This window comes from Portunus trituberculatus, chromosome 46, assembly GCF_017591435.1.
Source record: "Portunus trituberculatus isolate SZX2019 chromosome 46, ASM1759143v1, whole genome shotgun sequence".
NCBI classification, from domain to species: domain Eukaryota; kingdom Metazoa; phylum Arthropoda; class Malacostraca; order Decapoda; family Portunidae; genus Portunus; species Portunus trituberculatus.
Window position 1 is genome coordinate 14882781 of NC_059300.1, and position 15887 is coordinate 14898667.

At 36.8% G+C, this 15887-nt stretch overlaps 1 protein-coding gene across 1 annotated transcript in view; it reads right to left on the minus strand.

The window, feature by feature from the left end:
* LOC123520114 (nesprin-1-like) overlaps positions 1–15887 on the minus strand; it is a 346042-nt gene that overhangs the window by 220769 nt on the left and 109386 nt on the right. The window contains 14 exon segments of the mRNA XM_045282036.1: positions 72–281; positions 1842–1979; positions 2747–2911; positions 4423–5857; positions 6002–7155; positions 7291–7941; positions 8127–9899; positions 10062–10214; positions 11960–12034; positions 13034–13229; positions 13493–13670; positions 13808–14078; positions 14279–15072; positions 15272–15431. Coding sequence (XP_045137971.1) covers positions 72–281; positions 1842–1979; positions 2747–2911; positions 4423–5857; positions 6002–7155; positions 7291–7941; positions 8127–9899; positions 10062–10214; positions 11960–12034; positions 13034–13229; positions 13493–13670; positions 13808–14078; positions 14279–15072; positions 15272–15431 — 7353 coding nt within the window.

The window sequence follows — 15887 nt, forward strand, 5'->3', positions numbered from 1 at the left end:
TGATCTGTTTTTTGATGTTTGCTTTGAATATTTACACATATCTCAAGGTATATCAGTCACAAAATGTTTACCTTAAGGTTTGACAAAGTTGAGGTGAGTGAAATATTAAACTGGTCCCAAGCATTTCTTAGTTTTGTAAAGTCTTTACGAATGGTGTCCTGCTGATCCAGCTGGGTGAGGTTGAGAGCCTGAGTGTAGTTATCAGACATCACCCCAAGGAGGTGCTGACCTTCAGACACTCTTGTTGACACCAGTTTGACAGTGTGGAGCTTGTCTCTGATCTAGTGGCAGGGAGAGGGTTTGCTGGTGAGGAACTCTAATGACTGGATTGATAACTGTAGGTGAGGTAAGTAAATGCCAACAGAGGGAAAACACCAACCAAATGCTCTGGTACAATAAGTATTTCAAATTGTACACCACCAACACAGTACCAATCCTCAGTGAACAAAACACAAGCAACAGGTTTCCACCATCATACCATCCATGTTTACCAGATAAGACAATTGATTTTTTGGATGTTTGTTCTCATATAGTGTCTCACGTTGATGAATACGACATGATTGTTTCAACTTTAGTTTCATTATGATATTTAGCCATATTGACATGTTATCCATTGAAATGAAGTGCATTCTCTCCAAGTGGCTGCCATGGCATTGTTGTGGAAAAGTAAAAAAATGATGATGGGGGAAACATCAACCAAAAACGTGTGGAGAAATACCTATGCTTGAAATTTTGATTATTTTGAAATATTTGGAAAAACATGACAAAAAAGTGATCAGTTATGTATTATAGTATAGAAATAAATGGTGGCAGTGAACTTAGTGCATTTAAATGAGGTGAAACAGTGGTTATTTTTTGGGGGGGTGGGACAGTAAGGGCATCCTGATAACCACCATGGATGCCACCAAGAGGCAGGCCAACCTGGTTAAGGTGTACCTACCTTTCACTGACTTTAATATGCACTTCTAGTAGTGTAGTAGCTTACAGGCTACAGTATTTCTTTGTATATACGTTGATTCCTTGAATTTCATCTATTTCTATGTTACTCAAATATACTTTAAGGTGTTTTAACTTCCCTCTCTGGTTCAAATAGTTGTTAGAAATTCATAAAACATGTATTTCTAAGGCATGTTTATCACATGATTTTTGTCAGCCAGAGTTAAGTTTCTTTTGTCAAAAAAGTGTTAATTTTTTATATGCTCACCTTTAATTTCATCATTTAATAATGATGAAAAATGGCTAGGGTTATAATATATGTTGATTTCAGCCAAAAATATAATTGTGTGTGTTTTATTAACTTAAAAATAAGGATTTGTCTCCGCACTTCTCTGTTGGTCTTTCCGTGTGGAAGGGGAACATCGACCAAGGTCACAAAATTTTTTTGAAGTGCAAAATATGACATTTATTTTCTGAGTTGAGGATTTATGCATGTGCCATAGGTGGGCCATGTCATGTAGTTTGTTTTGAGCACAGTATACACTCTCTCAGGTACAAAATGGAATTTTTATGGTAGTTTTTCTACTAACAGGTTGGTGTTACCCCATCTCATCCTATTTTTCATTTTGACAATTGTTACTGTAAGCAATTTTTCTCTTGATGAATCTGAAGTATCAAGAATCAAGTAATGATAATACTATAAATATAAAAAGAACATTGTGAAAATATTAGAGTGGCAAAATGGAAGGGTTAGAGAGTATAACTGGATAATGAGGACAAATGTAAAGGCAACTTTTACAAATTCTACTGGTAATATAAACTAACTCTTTGCATAGTAAGTATGGGTTATTAGATTATACAGTCAAACTAGTGCCTGTCCTAAGTGAAGAGCCATATGTACCCACCTCAGCCTCAGAGCCCTCATCATCCTGGCAGTCATTGACTGTACCCTGGGCACGCCCTAGCCATTCTTCAAATTCAGCTTTTGAAGTGATAAATTCTGTGTGGTCTGTCAAAGTCTTCTGTGCCACCACAACCAGACTCTGTGTGATAGGAAATACAGAGGGGGAGCAGAGGGTGAAAACTAACTCAGAGTGAGGTGCCTCTTGATGCATTTTATATTTCTATCCAAAGAGCTGTCTTTATGACAGGCCTAAATTATAATAAATACAAATGATAGCTACATAGCTACATTTTCATATTTTTGTAAAAACATTAAAGTCTCAGACATTTTGTTTCAAAGTTTCCTCTAAATCAGTGGTTCCCAACCTGTGGTACATGTACCACTAGTGGTACGCAAATGCCTACCACATGGTAGATGAGCACTTTCGGGATCATATCCAATTTTTAGTTAAATTCAATTAAATTCTCAGAAAAATTATCATTGCCTTTCACAAGATAATCTGGCATCAATCAGCTGATGGAAAAGAAACAGATGCATCCCTTTGCATTAAACTGAGTCATGTTCCTTGTTGTTAGTTAATTTGCAACCTCTACTTGTGAATGAATTATTATTTACTGGAATTGAATTACTCTAGAACCACATGGTATGCAGAGATTGTATGGGACCTCTAAGTTGTACTTGCTCAGGAAAAGTTTGGGAATCACTGACTCCTCTAAATGAAGCATTCATACCTTGAAAACCTAGCCTCATGGGTGACAGTAGTATATTTTACCTAACTATCATTTTAATGTGATGTTCAGAGCTGCAATATTATAAAATATAGCATAACTAGGTAAATATAAGCATAAAATGTCATAAATAGTGGATAAAAATTATGATATTGCAAATAACTAGAGGCACAGAGACCTGTAGATTTGTGAGGGCATTGGTGTAGGCTGCCTGGAGCTGAACAGTCATGTCCCTCACAGGGGTGTGGGCACTGTAGTCCATTAGCACCTCACATCGGTCATTGAGCACCTCCAGATGGACCTTCTTAGCGTTTGCCTCCTCAAGAAGCTCCTGCAAAGATTTCTTAAGTTGGAGGGAAGAAACATGATTAGAGTTTAATTCATTATCTGTTAAGTGTGGCATGTGTTAGTGGGGGATGGCTGAGGCAAGCAGCTGTACAAAGACCACCAACATAGTCATCACAGGAAGGTTTTCAATATGATACTGTAATCCTAGGGGTATACTTAAAAATTCACAGAATTCAGGTACAAAATCACACAAAACTTTATATGAAAGAATGAAAAATTAGTACAGGATTCTAAACTTAAACATACAATAAAAGTTTCAAATTTGCACTCTTGGGGAGGAAAACAGTATTTATCAAAATAGGTTTTACAAAATAGTGTATGAGTATTATTTGTTTCACAGTACATAAACCTCCACAAGAAATCTGAATGGGTAATAATACAATAATCGAGTTTGAATACAAAACTTGAAGAGTAAAATTTACAGAAGAATAAGACATTCAAATGATGACAAAGAAGGCATTGATATGATAAGTGTATAGCTTCACTAAGCAAGGGAGCATGAAGATATTTAAGCACCAGATGAGAAACAATGCTTCACCACCCACATAGATAAAAAAAAATAATTATATAAAAAAAAAGGTATATATATATATATATATATATATATATATATATATATATATATATATATATATATATATATATATATATATATATTATTTAGAACAGAAGGCTTGGGTAGGAAATCTGGAGCAGTAGTATCTTCAATAAACATATCAATAAATATGGGAATAACATCCTTATCTTATCAACCTTAAATATCAAAATTATCTAAGTACTAGCTTAAAAAATAATGCAATCAAAATAACAAGCTTTGTAGTTCTGAGCACAATCAAATAAAAATGCAAACATTCAAAAACTATAAAAATTAATAGTTTGTATAATATAATGTTAATCATAAAATGAACAAATCAAAGGAAAAAGGCAGAGACTGCCATTTTTTTAATATCTAAAAAACTAATAGGGAAAATTATGATAAATCTAATATAAAAAACATGCAATTACTATAATACTTTATAAAAAAAGAGCATTATACAAATAGACCACAAAATAATATTCTACATGTTCTCACAGCACAACAAACAAGGATGAAGCTGAGAGGTGGCAAAAGCAGTCCACACCTCAGCAGGTGCTTAGTGCCACAGGCCATTTGGAGAGATGTTAGTAACAGGCATGAAAAGAGTATTCAGCTGCTTACATAAAATCAAATTAACTCTTGGTACCTCTTTACTGATACATATATATTTTTTTTTCTAAGAAACTATTGTAAAGAAAATAATTGGTGTTATACCATCAATCTACAAAATAATATTAAAAGGCAGAGTCTTCAAGTGATGAAACTACTATAATATTGAATAACATAACACAATAAATATACATAGTAATTAACTTTTCTCAACTAAACAAATATTACAAAAATTCATCTATCATAAAAAAACATCAAAAAGCTAGAGCAGCGATAATATAAGAAGAATAATGATAACGAGAACACAAGAAGAAACCTACCTTCCAGTTCTCAAGGTCTTCCGGTGTGGGCTCCTCAGGTTCATTTTTCATTTGTTGCTGGAAGTGTTCAAGCCAGTCAGAGAAGTCCTTGTGGCTCTCTGTGAACTCATTCCATGTCTGCAGGCACTTCTCCATAGTACGGCGGATGTCAATGCTCATCTGCTGCAGAGACTCCCACTCCATGCGCAGACTGTTGGCTTCACTGCACAGTGTCTCCTGTCCTTCCTTTGATGTAGAACCCCTCAGAGCTTTGTTGAGATCAATGGCCTTATCTATTAGTTCTTCACCTTCAATTAACTCTTCAGCAATGTCTTCCTGTTGCTGCTGTTTTTCAATCACCTCTTTCTTCTCCCCATGGCTGTCAGCAAACTGCTGCATTGTGATACGGGTCTTCCTCAGCCAGTCATTAGCTTCCATCACAGCACAGTGGTAGGACTCATGTTCTTTGACATACACTTCAAGAGTTTTGATATTATCCATGACCTTTTTCTTTATGTTGTCATATTTATTCAAACATTCATCTATCTCTTCCTGAGAGTATCCCTCATCAGTTGTCTTCCCAGCAAGACGTTCCACCATGTCAAAGTGAGCCACAATGTCACGCAGGAGGATGCGGTACTTCTCTAGCGCAGCGCGCTTATCGCTGAGTTCACTGAAGACCACACCTTGCTCACAGGCCTTTGTGTTGAGTTCTTCCAGCCACTCAGCAACAGTATCACGCATCTTGTCTGTCTCTTCTCGTCTTGAGATTTTTGTAGTTACACTTTGATGGAAACTGTATATGTCTGCCATTAATTTTTCAAAATCTTTGCGTACACTTTCTGTATCTTCTTGTATTCTCGTTGCACCTTGCTGCTCTGTGTTCATTATCACCCTTTCCTTAAGCTCCAAAACATAACGAAGTTTGTGCTGGCCATTTTCCAAAGTGTTCTTGATAGTTTTCACAGCAGTCAACTGTTTGTTGAGTTCTACCAAGCTTGTAGCTTCACCATAAACATCAGTGAGTTTCCTGCGAGTGTTTTCAATCCATTCATTGCACTCACTGTAGAGTTGGTTATGCTGGTGGTGTTCTTGGAAATGCATCTCTAGACGCCTCATTACTTCCTTAGCGAGGGACAGTAATGTGTTATACTTAGTGGTGAGCTGTGTGACTGCATTACTCACACGAGAGTCAGCACAAGTCTCGAGCAACAGCTGTGCACGCATATTCAATAGATCAAGAGTCTTCTGCCAATCAAATATCATCTGTAAGGTTCCTTGGAATTCTTCCAACACTGCTCTCTTTTCTTGAACAGTATTTTGGAGCTTATTGTAACTCTGAACCTTTTTATCCATTTTGCCAAGCCAATCCTCACATTCCCTAAATTTGTCTTCATATTCTGTCCACTTGACTATGCCCATCTCAAGAAGATTCTTTGTTTTACCAACTTGTCCCCTGAAACATAAAATACATTATTAGTATAACTGTCATGAAACTATGTAATCAAATCCTGTATGTACAGAAATTTTATACAAGTACAGAAACATTATAAGATTCCATATATGAAAACTTAATCAACAAGCATAGAAAAATACTTACAAGAAATTATCAAACTCATCCTGCAGAAATGCAACTTCTTCTTCTATCACCTCCTTGTCCTCATCATCTGCTAGATTACATGCTTTTTCTGCCAGAGTGAAAGCCTTATCCAACTTCTTTTGTCCTTCCTCCTGTTCATTCTGCAACATCTTAAGAACAGTTGCCTTGCCACTTATAGTGTCTTTGTCCCCAGTTGGCTCTGCACATTTAGCCATCCTCTCTTTGGCAGCTCTGAGCCAGTGCATAAATTCATTACCTGCATCAACAAATTCTTGATGGTGGTCAACCATATCCTTCTGTTTCTCTAACAGTTCCTTTGCCTGTTTACTCAAATTGTGGTACTTATTGGAGATTTCTGATGCATTGCTCTTCATCTGGCTGGCTTGACTCTCTGTAGCTTTAGATGTCACTGACTCAATCATTGGCTCAAAGGAAACTATATCCTGCACGATGCTATTAGTTCGTCGAAGATTAGCCTTGCGCTCCCCAATAGTCAGGGAGGATACTCTGTGAGAGAGTCCTGAGGTCTTTTTGTTGGCAGCAGTCACTGCTGAAGTGAGTTGCTGAAGCTTTGCTTCCCTTTCACTTATCCACTGCTGCATATTGTTGTATGAGGCACTCATATCAGCCCACTGTAGAAGGTTAGTCTCTAAAGACACCTTTGCATTAGATAACTTCTTGATGAGTTTGTCCCAGTCACTCTGTAAGCTTTCCATAGAGTCATTGATGGCATCCCGACCATCAGAACGTGTGTTGCGCAGTACCTTCTCTCCCCAGTTGACAGCATGGTGAACTAATGACTGCCCTTCTTCCTGTTTCCTCATCAATGCTTGAATCATATCTAGATGTCGCTCAATACTTTCTTTTCCAGAATCTGGTGACATATCCATGCAGTCCCTGACAACCATCTGGGCATTGTCCATCCATTCTCGTGCTTTCTTCATATTGTTTTCATATTGTTTGTGCTGGTCAAAGCTGGCCTCCACCTTTCTAAGGACATCTTTGGCCATGTTTACCAACACGTGGTACCTTGAGTTCAGATGACGCATCTGATTTTGTACATAAGAATCAAGGTGAGTTTCTTGTAAGGTTTTGGATAGATCATTCAGCTTTTTCAATTGAGGTTCATGCTTGTTTAGATTTTCTAACAGATCCTGTAAAGGGAAATAAATTAAATTAATCAATAACTCATCATAAAACAGAGATATAGGATTAAATGAAGCAACAAAAATTTCAAGAACATACATATGGCAATGTAAGAATTTGGCATAAATTAATGAAATATTTACCTTAACATTGTTTACTTGTTGAGTCTTCTCACCAATACTGGCATACAACATGGTTTTGTAAGCCTTCATATCAGCATCTGCCTTTTGTAGCCAATCTGAAAGTTTCTCATGTTCATCCTTATAATCTCGCCACTGAATCACAGTTTTTTCAAGGTTCTGTTTTTGCTTGGAAATTTCTTTGAAAACCTCCTCAAAGCTCTCTTTCACAGCCCGCATCTCATTCTTGTAGTTGTCTTGGCCAGAAGAAGAGGTGGAGTGTAAAAACACTTCTCCTCGATGCATCAGTTGATCTACCAATATTTGCCCCTGGGCCTGTCGGGTCAACAAGGTGTCCAGAGCTTGCACAGCTGTCTCAATTGAAAGTCTGTCTCCTAAATTCTTTTGCTTCAACGCTGGAATCTTGTCACGGGTACGGTTAACAAAGGCATGCAGGTCATCATATGCCTCCTTGTAATGCCGGTGATCCCGGTACTGTGTCTCCCGCTCTCCACGCAAAGACTTGATGCGGTCAGACAGGTTCTCAAACTGCCTTAGGATGTGTTGTGCTTGTGATGCAGCCTGAGCTTGCTGTCCACTTGCTAACATTTCTGAAGCTTTGACTTTTAGACTTTCAACTTCATACTTTTCACATCTAAGTTTTTCCTCTAAGCTCTGTGAAAGACATCATCAAATGATTAATAATCCAAGAAAATTATAATATTAAATTAACAACCGAAAAAAATAGCTACCTACAACATTATTTTTTAAAATCATAATAATTCTAAAGATTTTCTATAGCAAATATTTCCATATGAAAATTAAATTAATTATTGAATGAAAGTAACCTAACTACTTACTTTAAGCCTTTCCAGTTGAGCTCTTTTTTCTGAGAGTGTTGATTGGAATTGGCTTACATCAGACAAGGTATGCTCAACATGCTCAATGGTCTTGTTAAGCTGGTGGATGTTCTCCAGGAAGCCTGCCCATCGATGAATAGTTTCATCTAAGTATGTTTTTGTTTCCACCATTTTTGAGGCAAGAGTACTCCAGTCTTGCTGCAAATTTTCAACTACCTGATTGATTCTTTCATGACCAGGTGGAGCTGTGTTAGCTAGGACAGTCTGAGCAAGTTCCACTGTACCTTGAACCTTTGAGAAACCCTCCTCCTTATATAACAGAAGATCTTGGATAGTTTCCATTTTCTTATCTAGATCTTCTTGAGAGGTAGCTGAGAGATCTGAACAATAGCTAAGTTTCTTCTTAATGTCTTGTAAGCAGTTATGGCACTCAGTAACTCTGCTGTCAAAGTCTGCATGATGACTGACATACTGGTGCCATCGAGAGTGGACGTCTTTCACCTTTTTAGATATTCTCTGGTAGCGAGCACACAATTCACTGACTTGTGAGCCACGTGAAGAGTTGCTTCCCTGGTACAGATTCTGGGCTCGTTCTGTCAGCTGGTCAATTTCCAATTCTTTGGCTCGCACCTCACCTTGTAGAGATTTTAAAATTTCAAGAGTTACCTGTTTTTCTGACAAAGTAACATTCAGATTAATAGCATGAAGCTTATTGTCTGTTTCACGCAGCCACTTTTGAATGGCATCCTTCATTGATTCAAAGTCTCCCCACTGGCATAATGTAGCTTCAAGCTTCTCTATGGTAGAAGAGACAGTGGACACAAGACCTTGCCATTCCTGCTGTGTTAAATCAATTTGATTACGCACATAAATCTGGCCAGACTCTACTGTGCCTGGGATTACTTTCTCTCCAAGTGTTCTTATTTGATTTATTCGGGGTTCTTCTTCAGGAAGACTGAGCTGAAGGTTTTTGAGTTTTTCCAGATTAGCATGAAGAGTTATGTGATCACAGTGAGACTCATCACACATTGCTACTTGGTGATGAGTTGCTTCTAGCCACTCTTGTGTCTCAAAAACTGCCTTGCTATATTGCTGGTGGTCACTAACAATGCCCTCATATTGCTCTAGATATGACTGAATACGAGTAAGCATTTCTTGATGATGGGCTGATGCTGTTTCCAAAAATGATTTTACACGATCAGACCTCTCTGGAAGGCTCTCAGCCTTGTCTCGCACGTCTAGAAGAGTCTGCTGCTTTGCAAGAATGTCATGCACAAGAACTCTGTAGGTTTGCAGTTGAGCTCGCTTTTCATCTAGGGTTGTTTTAAGTTCAATTTCATCAGGTATTTGAGCCTGGGTCTCTTTCAGCCACAATTTTAGTTGCTCACTTGCTTCTTCAAAGGTGGTCCATCGGCTCAGCTTATTCTGAAGGTCTCTTTCCATTGTGGCACAACTGTCAAACAGGGTATCAAATGTTCCCTGTAGGTCCTCCAGTTGAATTCTTATGGCTTCCCTACCATCTTCTGAGGTTGAAGGGTAGATTTTCTCTCCTAGTTCTACAGTTGTATTTAATAGAGATAAGGCAGTCTGTTTTTCTCCTAGCAATTCATTTCCTATTTCCATTCTCTTGCGTAAAGTGCTTCTGTCTCCCTGCATTTCCACACATCTGGCTAATTTATCCTGTGCTGCTGTTAGCCAGCTAACACTCTGGTTGTACTTGTCTATGAAAGCCTTATGGTCACTCACAGCACTTTCACATTTCTTCAAGATGTCCTAAAATTATTCGTCACATAAGTAAAGATTTCAATGTAAAAAGTTAACTGCTTAATTTATCTCATAATATAAAAGATTAAATATTTGAGCACATAAGAAAATATTTCAAGCAAAATCAGACCATGCAAAATACTATATACTGACTTGAAAAGCTATACTCACCTTGGAAGTGACTTGGATGGCCTTGAACCTGGATGTGATCTGCTGCACGTTAACAGAGATTCGAGTGTCACCAGAAATTCCCACCAGGTCAGAAGAATCATCACTCATCTTGTCAATCTCAACCTGATTTTGTGTGATGCTGAAGACAAGGCCCTGCAGTTTGGGAAATGGCATGTTCACATGATACTAAAATCTCTGTGTATATTATTTAGATATGGAAAAATTCCTCAAAGATCATAAAGATTTTGTTCATTTAACAAAAACTCAGATTTTCAAAGAAATCAGAATGCAAAAAAAAAATATATATATAAAGAAATTAAATAACTAGTAGAGCACAAATAAATGAGTGACAAATGCTTATATCTATAATCATAAGTAAAGTAAAAACCAAATTCCAAGAAATGGCAATTAAAAATCCACCATGAGAACAAGAGAATCTTTAACATTTATTCACAAAATGATATGAACAAATGTTGTAAATATGTCATGAGGTGGAGGGGGAGAAAGATGATGATCATGAGGAGGAGGAGGAGCCAGCAGCCAATCATCGCTGTGTATTCACGTCACGTCATTTGAATAAGGGAGCTGATTGGTTCTGGTCACTCTGCTCAACACCACCACCACCACCGCCACCACCACCAGGACCACCACCACTCCTCAGTCTCGCACATGTATTCTGTTTTTCAGAGCTGGTTTTTTAGGAAACATTTTGGGTTGAGGCACCAATTTATTTATTTCCTATTTATTCTTCACTTCCGTTATCGCGTTTTCTGCTAACACACGGTTTTTAGGCACCAATTTCGCGTGATAACGGAGGGTTTGGTGTATATTTATATATATATATATATATATATATATATATATATATATATATATATATATATATATATATATATATATATATAACAATAGGAAAGAATGCAAAAAGTACCAGCCAAGACTGTAGTTTATATTGAGCCTTCAATGGTACTAATTTCAGCCTATCTGTACACTATGCAGTGTGTAAATTTGTCGTGTTACAAGAAGATCCAAAATTAGTCTTCTTATAACTTTTAAAAAATCATGTTACTATTTTTTTGTGTGAGGTTCACAGTTATTGACTAAATTTGAAAAAATTTTCTTGTTAATCACACTTTTTAGATTAGTTAAATAAATAACGCTTACAGATTCAGTGCTTAAAAAATAATAAAAATATGCATTAAGTGTTGTAGTATTTTAGAACAAAAAATCAAGGTTTTGTTTTAGAGGATTCTACTTCTGGGTGAAATCAGTTAAGCAAAACAGTAAGAAGGTACAAAACTTGTGAGAGACAGCAAGCCCTCCAATGAAGACACTGGAACCCAACACTGAGCCCTGAGGAAAATTTGGCCAGAGACACATGACAAGCATATGTACATCCAGCACACAACATTGACACTCAGCACTGCTTCAGGAAACTCCACCCGTTCACAATACACAGGACAAGTGTTTGACAACACTGGATAGTTACAGTAAGCATGGATAGGATGAATGTCCTTGAAGATCATTACACCTTACAGTTAATAATCAGAACATCAAAACAATGGATGATATATAATGCTGTGGTATTTTCACTTAATCAATAAAAATTGTCGTAACATGAAATCTTAAATATATACATATTTAGTTTACTTGATATCAGCTTATTTAATTGTTCCAAATTTGAAAACAAAACTGAAAAGATTAATTCAAGTATATAACCTAATGAATGCATGTTTAAGTCAAGTTCATAAGTATATAGTGTTATGCAGTTATTTCCAACAAGTCTTATAGTGTGCAGTGTGTAATAAAAAGAGTGTCCTGAAGCAGTGCCTGGCCAGCAGCTTGTGTCAGTACAGGATAAGATGACTTACTTCCACAAAAACAAGATGGGGTCTTACTTGTTCAAGATTATCAGCAATTGCAATGAATTCGTGCACAAGCATATGCCGGCTATCTACTACTCGCAGGAATTCCTAAGGAAAATAAACAAATAAATAATTAAAAAAAATTTAACAACTGTAAAATAATAATACTGAAGATGTTGGTGGCAACATCTACATGGGTTACATTATTATCACACTCATTTACTACTAATCAGATGCACTAGTGTTGCTTAGAACTATTAAAAAATGTCAACAAAAATCATGTTGAAAATCTATTTCATAACTCACTAATAATGGATCTAATCAGCATTCAATAAAATTTGCAGTCAAGAAGGTATATGAAAAGCATACCTTGGTGAATGCTAATCAGAAAGCTATATTATGGTTACTGAATGCCATACTCCAACCATGTTAAGACTATTTCACTAACAAGCACATTTATATCATTGCTACCAAATTCATTTAGGTGTTTTGCAAGCAACAATTTCATTGTAACTTCATAGAAAGGTAAATTTTAATTTATTTTACTATGTTCCTAAAGAAAATTGGTATTGATATATGTATCCCATGGAACAAGAGCTAGCCTAGTATCCCAGACTATCTAAGAACCCAAACTATTACTCAAACTATACAAAGTTCCCTGCATAATGACACTCTAAATTACAAATATCTCTAACTAAAATCTAGAAATGTTAAGAACATGGACTATTTTCAGCAGTTGTATGAGTAATTTTCCTACATTCCTACATGAATGTGAATGCTTGCATTGAAAGAAAAGGAGTGAACATGCGTAGTTCATCTATATATGTATCACAGATTTTCAAGGCTTCAAATCTAAAATCCCATGCAAACAAAAATTCTTTTAGGTATTCTTTAAGAACTTACATTTTTGTTCATTAAATACCTGTCTTCATCATCTACATGCTCTTTAAAAACAAATTGTATTATAACTTTAAATAACTGGCAGTAATACAATTTTCAGTTTGAAGAGAAAAGATGAATGGATAAGTAAGAATATGACAGCTCAGCATCACACCTAATGCTCCACACACCAAGCAATAAAAAGCAATAACATTACAAAGAACAAACCTGGAAGCGATCTAGCTGATCAGTCTTTTCCTGGAGGGTATTTTTGGGGCCATAATTTTTCAGCAATGCTTCAGATTCATTGAGCCATGAAATTATGCGATCAAAGGTGCCTTCATACTCTGTCCACTGCTGCAGTCTCTCTTCCAGGCCATGTTTCACATCAGCAAGAGTGCTGGCAAACTTGGCCATCTCGTATCTGTCATTGTATATGAGAACGTGGGACTGAGATGAGTTTTGGATTTAATGTACACAATAAACAAAGAGATGTTGCATTAAAATTAATCTTTCAAAACTTCTTGTTTTCTTTTATATTTTGCTGATAGATCACCCTGTCTAATACTAAAAAAGAGTTCACTGGGAACTATAAATTTCACTATATAATTAATCTAACAAGCATTGAAGAGTGCTTCCAAGAGACCAGAAACTTTTAATTATAAGAATAAAGAAATGCCTTCTTACTTCATCCCATTGATGTCACGTTCCAGTGTTTCTTTCGCTCTGGCAGGGAGTTTAGCCATCAGCTGATTGGCATGAGCACCAATCTGAGCAATCATGTTCCTGCCGTCACATTTGCCACCCTCTAGCTCAGTCACCCGGTCAAGGCGCTGCTGTAGTTGAGTTTTGTTTCCAGAGTAATCTGGAAAGGAAGTACATAATCATAAGTACAACTGAATAATGTATACACTAAACATAAGCAGCAAATAAAATATCTAAATATTTCATAGGTTGGGGCTTGTTTAGTGAAAATCACTAAAAAAAATTCAAGCAACAAACCAGTAAGAGAATGAAGTTTTTCCCACATTTCCTTTTGCCACTCAGACTGGGAGGATGAGAGGTCCTGGTGTGTGGTAAGGCTGTCTGTTAGCCACTCTAAGTCTTCAATGTTTTTCTTGGTCTTTGAAGAGAGGATCTCATGCCTGTGCTCCACTTCTTTCATTGATTCCATAACTTCTTTATTGCTCGGAGATGCCAGCAGCAAGTGGCCAGCACGTTCCTTCACAGTATCCAACACTCGCTTGTGTGAGATGATGTCTTGAAGGGTCGTCTGGTTTGAGAAAATCTTTTATTTATTAAGAAAGACCTTTCAAAGAATTCTAATATATTTATCTAAATTTCACAAAAAGATCTAAAAAATACTTAATTAAAAAAAATTGAATATACAGAAATTAATCGTGTCATGCTAAAATGTAGAGAATCTTCGACAAAATAAAGCTTCAATGTAAAACACACTGTAACACAACAAACCTTCAACTTAAGTAGCCTTGATCGAAGTTCCTGAAGTGATAACCAATTGGAGGGATCAACAACAATCGTCTTTTCCATGTTGTCCAGCCAGTTGCGGGCTGTCTGGATGCTGTCTGAGAAGGAAGACCATTGCATGGATTGAGCTTCTTGTTTGCGCTGTTCATTCATCATGGATTCCTCAAGCTTCTCCCAGTGCTCACGCATGCCCCTCAAGTCTTGCCGCAGCTTTTCTCTGCCATTTGTAGCAGTGTCTGGGTAGAGTCTCTCACCACTGGTAGTTATGGAAGCCAGGCGGTGAGTAACTTGCTCACGTTCACTCATGAGGTGTTGCAACTGGATGTTCTTTTTCTCAGGATCTGTTTCTCTGAGATATTCATCCAAAGCTTCTTCAACTTTGTCTAACCATTTACTATTTTCTTCAAACTTCTCTTCAAATGCCTCATGATCTGTCACAATACCTCTCCACTTTGTAACAGCTTCCTTGGTGAGGACATGTAAGCTCTGATACTTGTTGCTCAGCTGAGTGATGAGTGGCTTCAGCCGGTCAACATTGGAGACACGGACAAGTGCATGACTCTGGTCAACAAATATATCAATTTCCCTCTCGTACTGAACAACTTCCTCCCGCTTCTGAGACAAGACTTCAGTTTGAGCTTGCTTCTCCTCAAGGGTGGCACAGAGAGGTTGATCTTTAAAGAATGACTCCATTCCTTTGCACCAAGAGGAATGTTTCTCAATATCCTCAAACCTCTTCCATTGTTCAAGGGTTGTTTTCAGGTTGTTCCGAACATCATCTTTTTTGAAAGAGAAGTCAGACATAAATTTTGTTATTTGCATTTTCTATCAATATAATTAACTTTCACTTAAAACTAGTACAAAATATTAAAGATGTTTCCTATTTGAACATTTATTGCACACAAATGAAAATTGTCATTCTGCTTTAACAAATAAAACCATCTAGAACATTACATTAAGAAAAATAATTACACTTACCAACGTTTGCAATGTGCTGGTTCCAGGCATCTTCCATGGATGTAACTGTGGCTTTGAGGGCCTTCCCACCTCGTTCTGAGGTGCTCAGTGAAACCTTTTCGCCAAGTTTGCGTAATTCTGTCAATTTTTTCTCCCCAGTACCATGTACTGTTTCTAGGTCCTGAAAAATGTGGACAGTTCAAGAGACTTGTACAGCATATTAATTTGTATTAATCTTATCATCCTTTCCATCATGACCTCATCAAATAAAAAGCAAAATTATACATACATGGTAAAATATCTCATTGAGTTACAAGAAACCATGATACACATTTCAGTGGAAAAAATCATGATTCAGATAAATATAATAAAGATTACATAATTATTGAGAGGGATTGTACACTTGCATGGATAACAGAGTACGTATTTGGGTTGTCAGCATCACCATTGCTACCACTAATACTCTTATGTCCCATTACCAGTAAGCCACATGGATAAATATTTGCACCAGTCATAGCAGGTCTTCAATACATTTAAGACTACCCATATGAACAACTCATCTTTGTGTGTATGACTACTTTCTGCAAGCAAAAAAAAATGTTGATTTAAAAAGCAGTCACTATCTCCCCAAAAATGT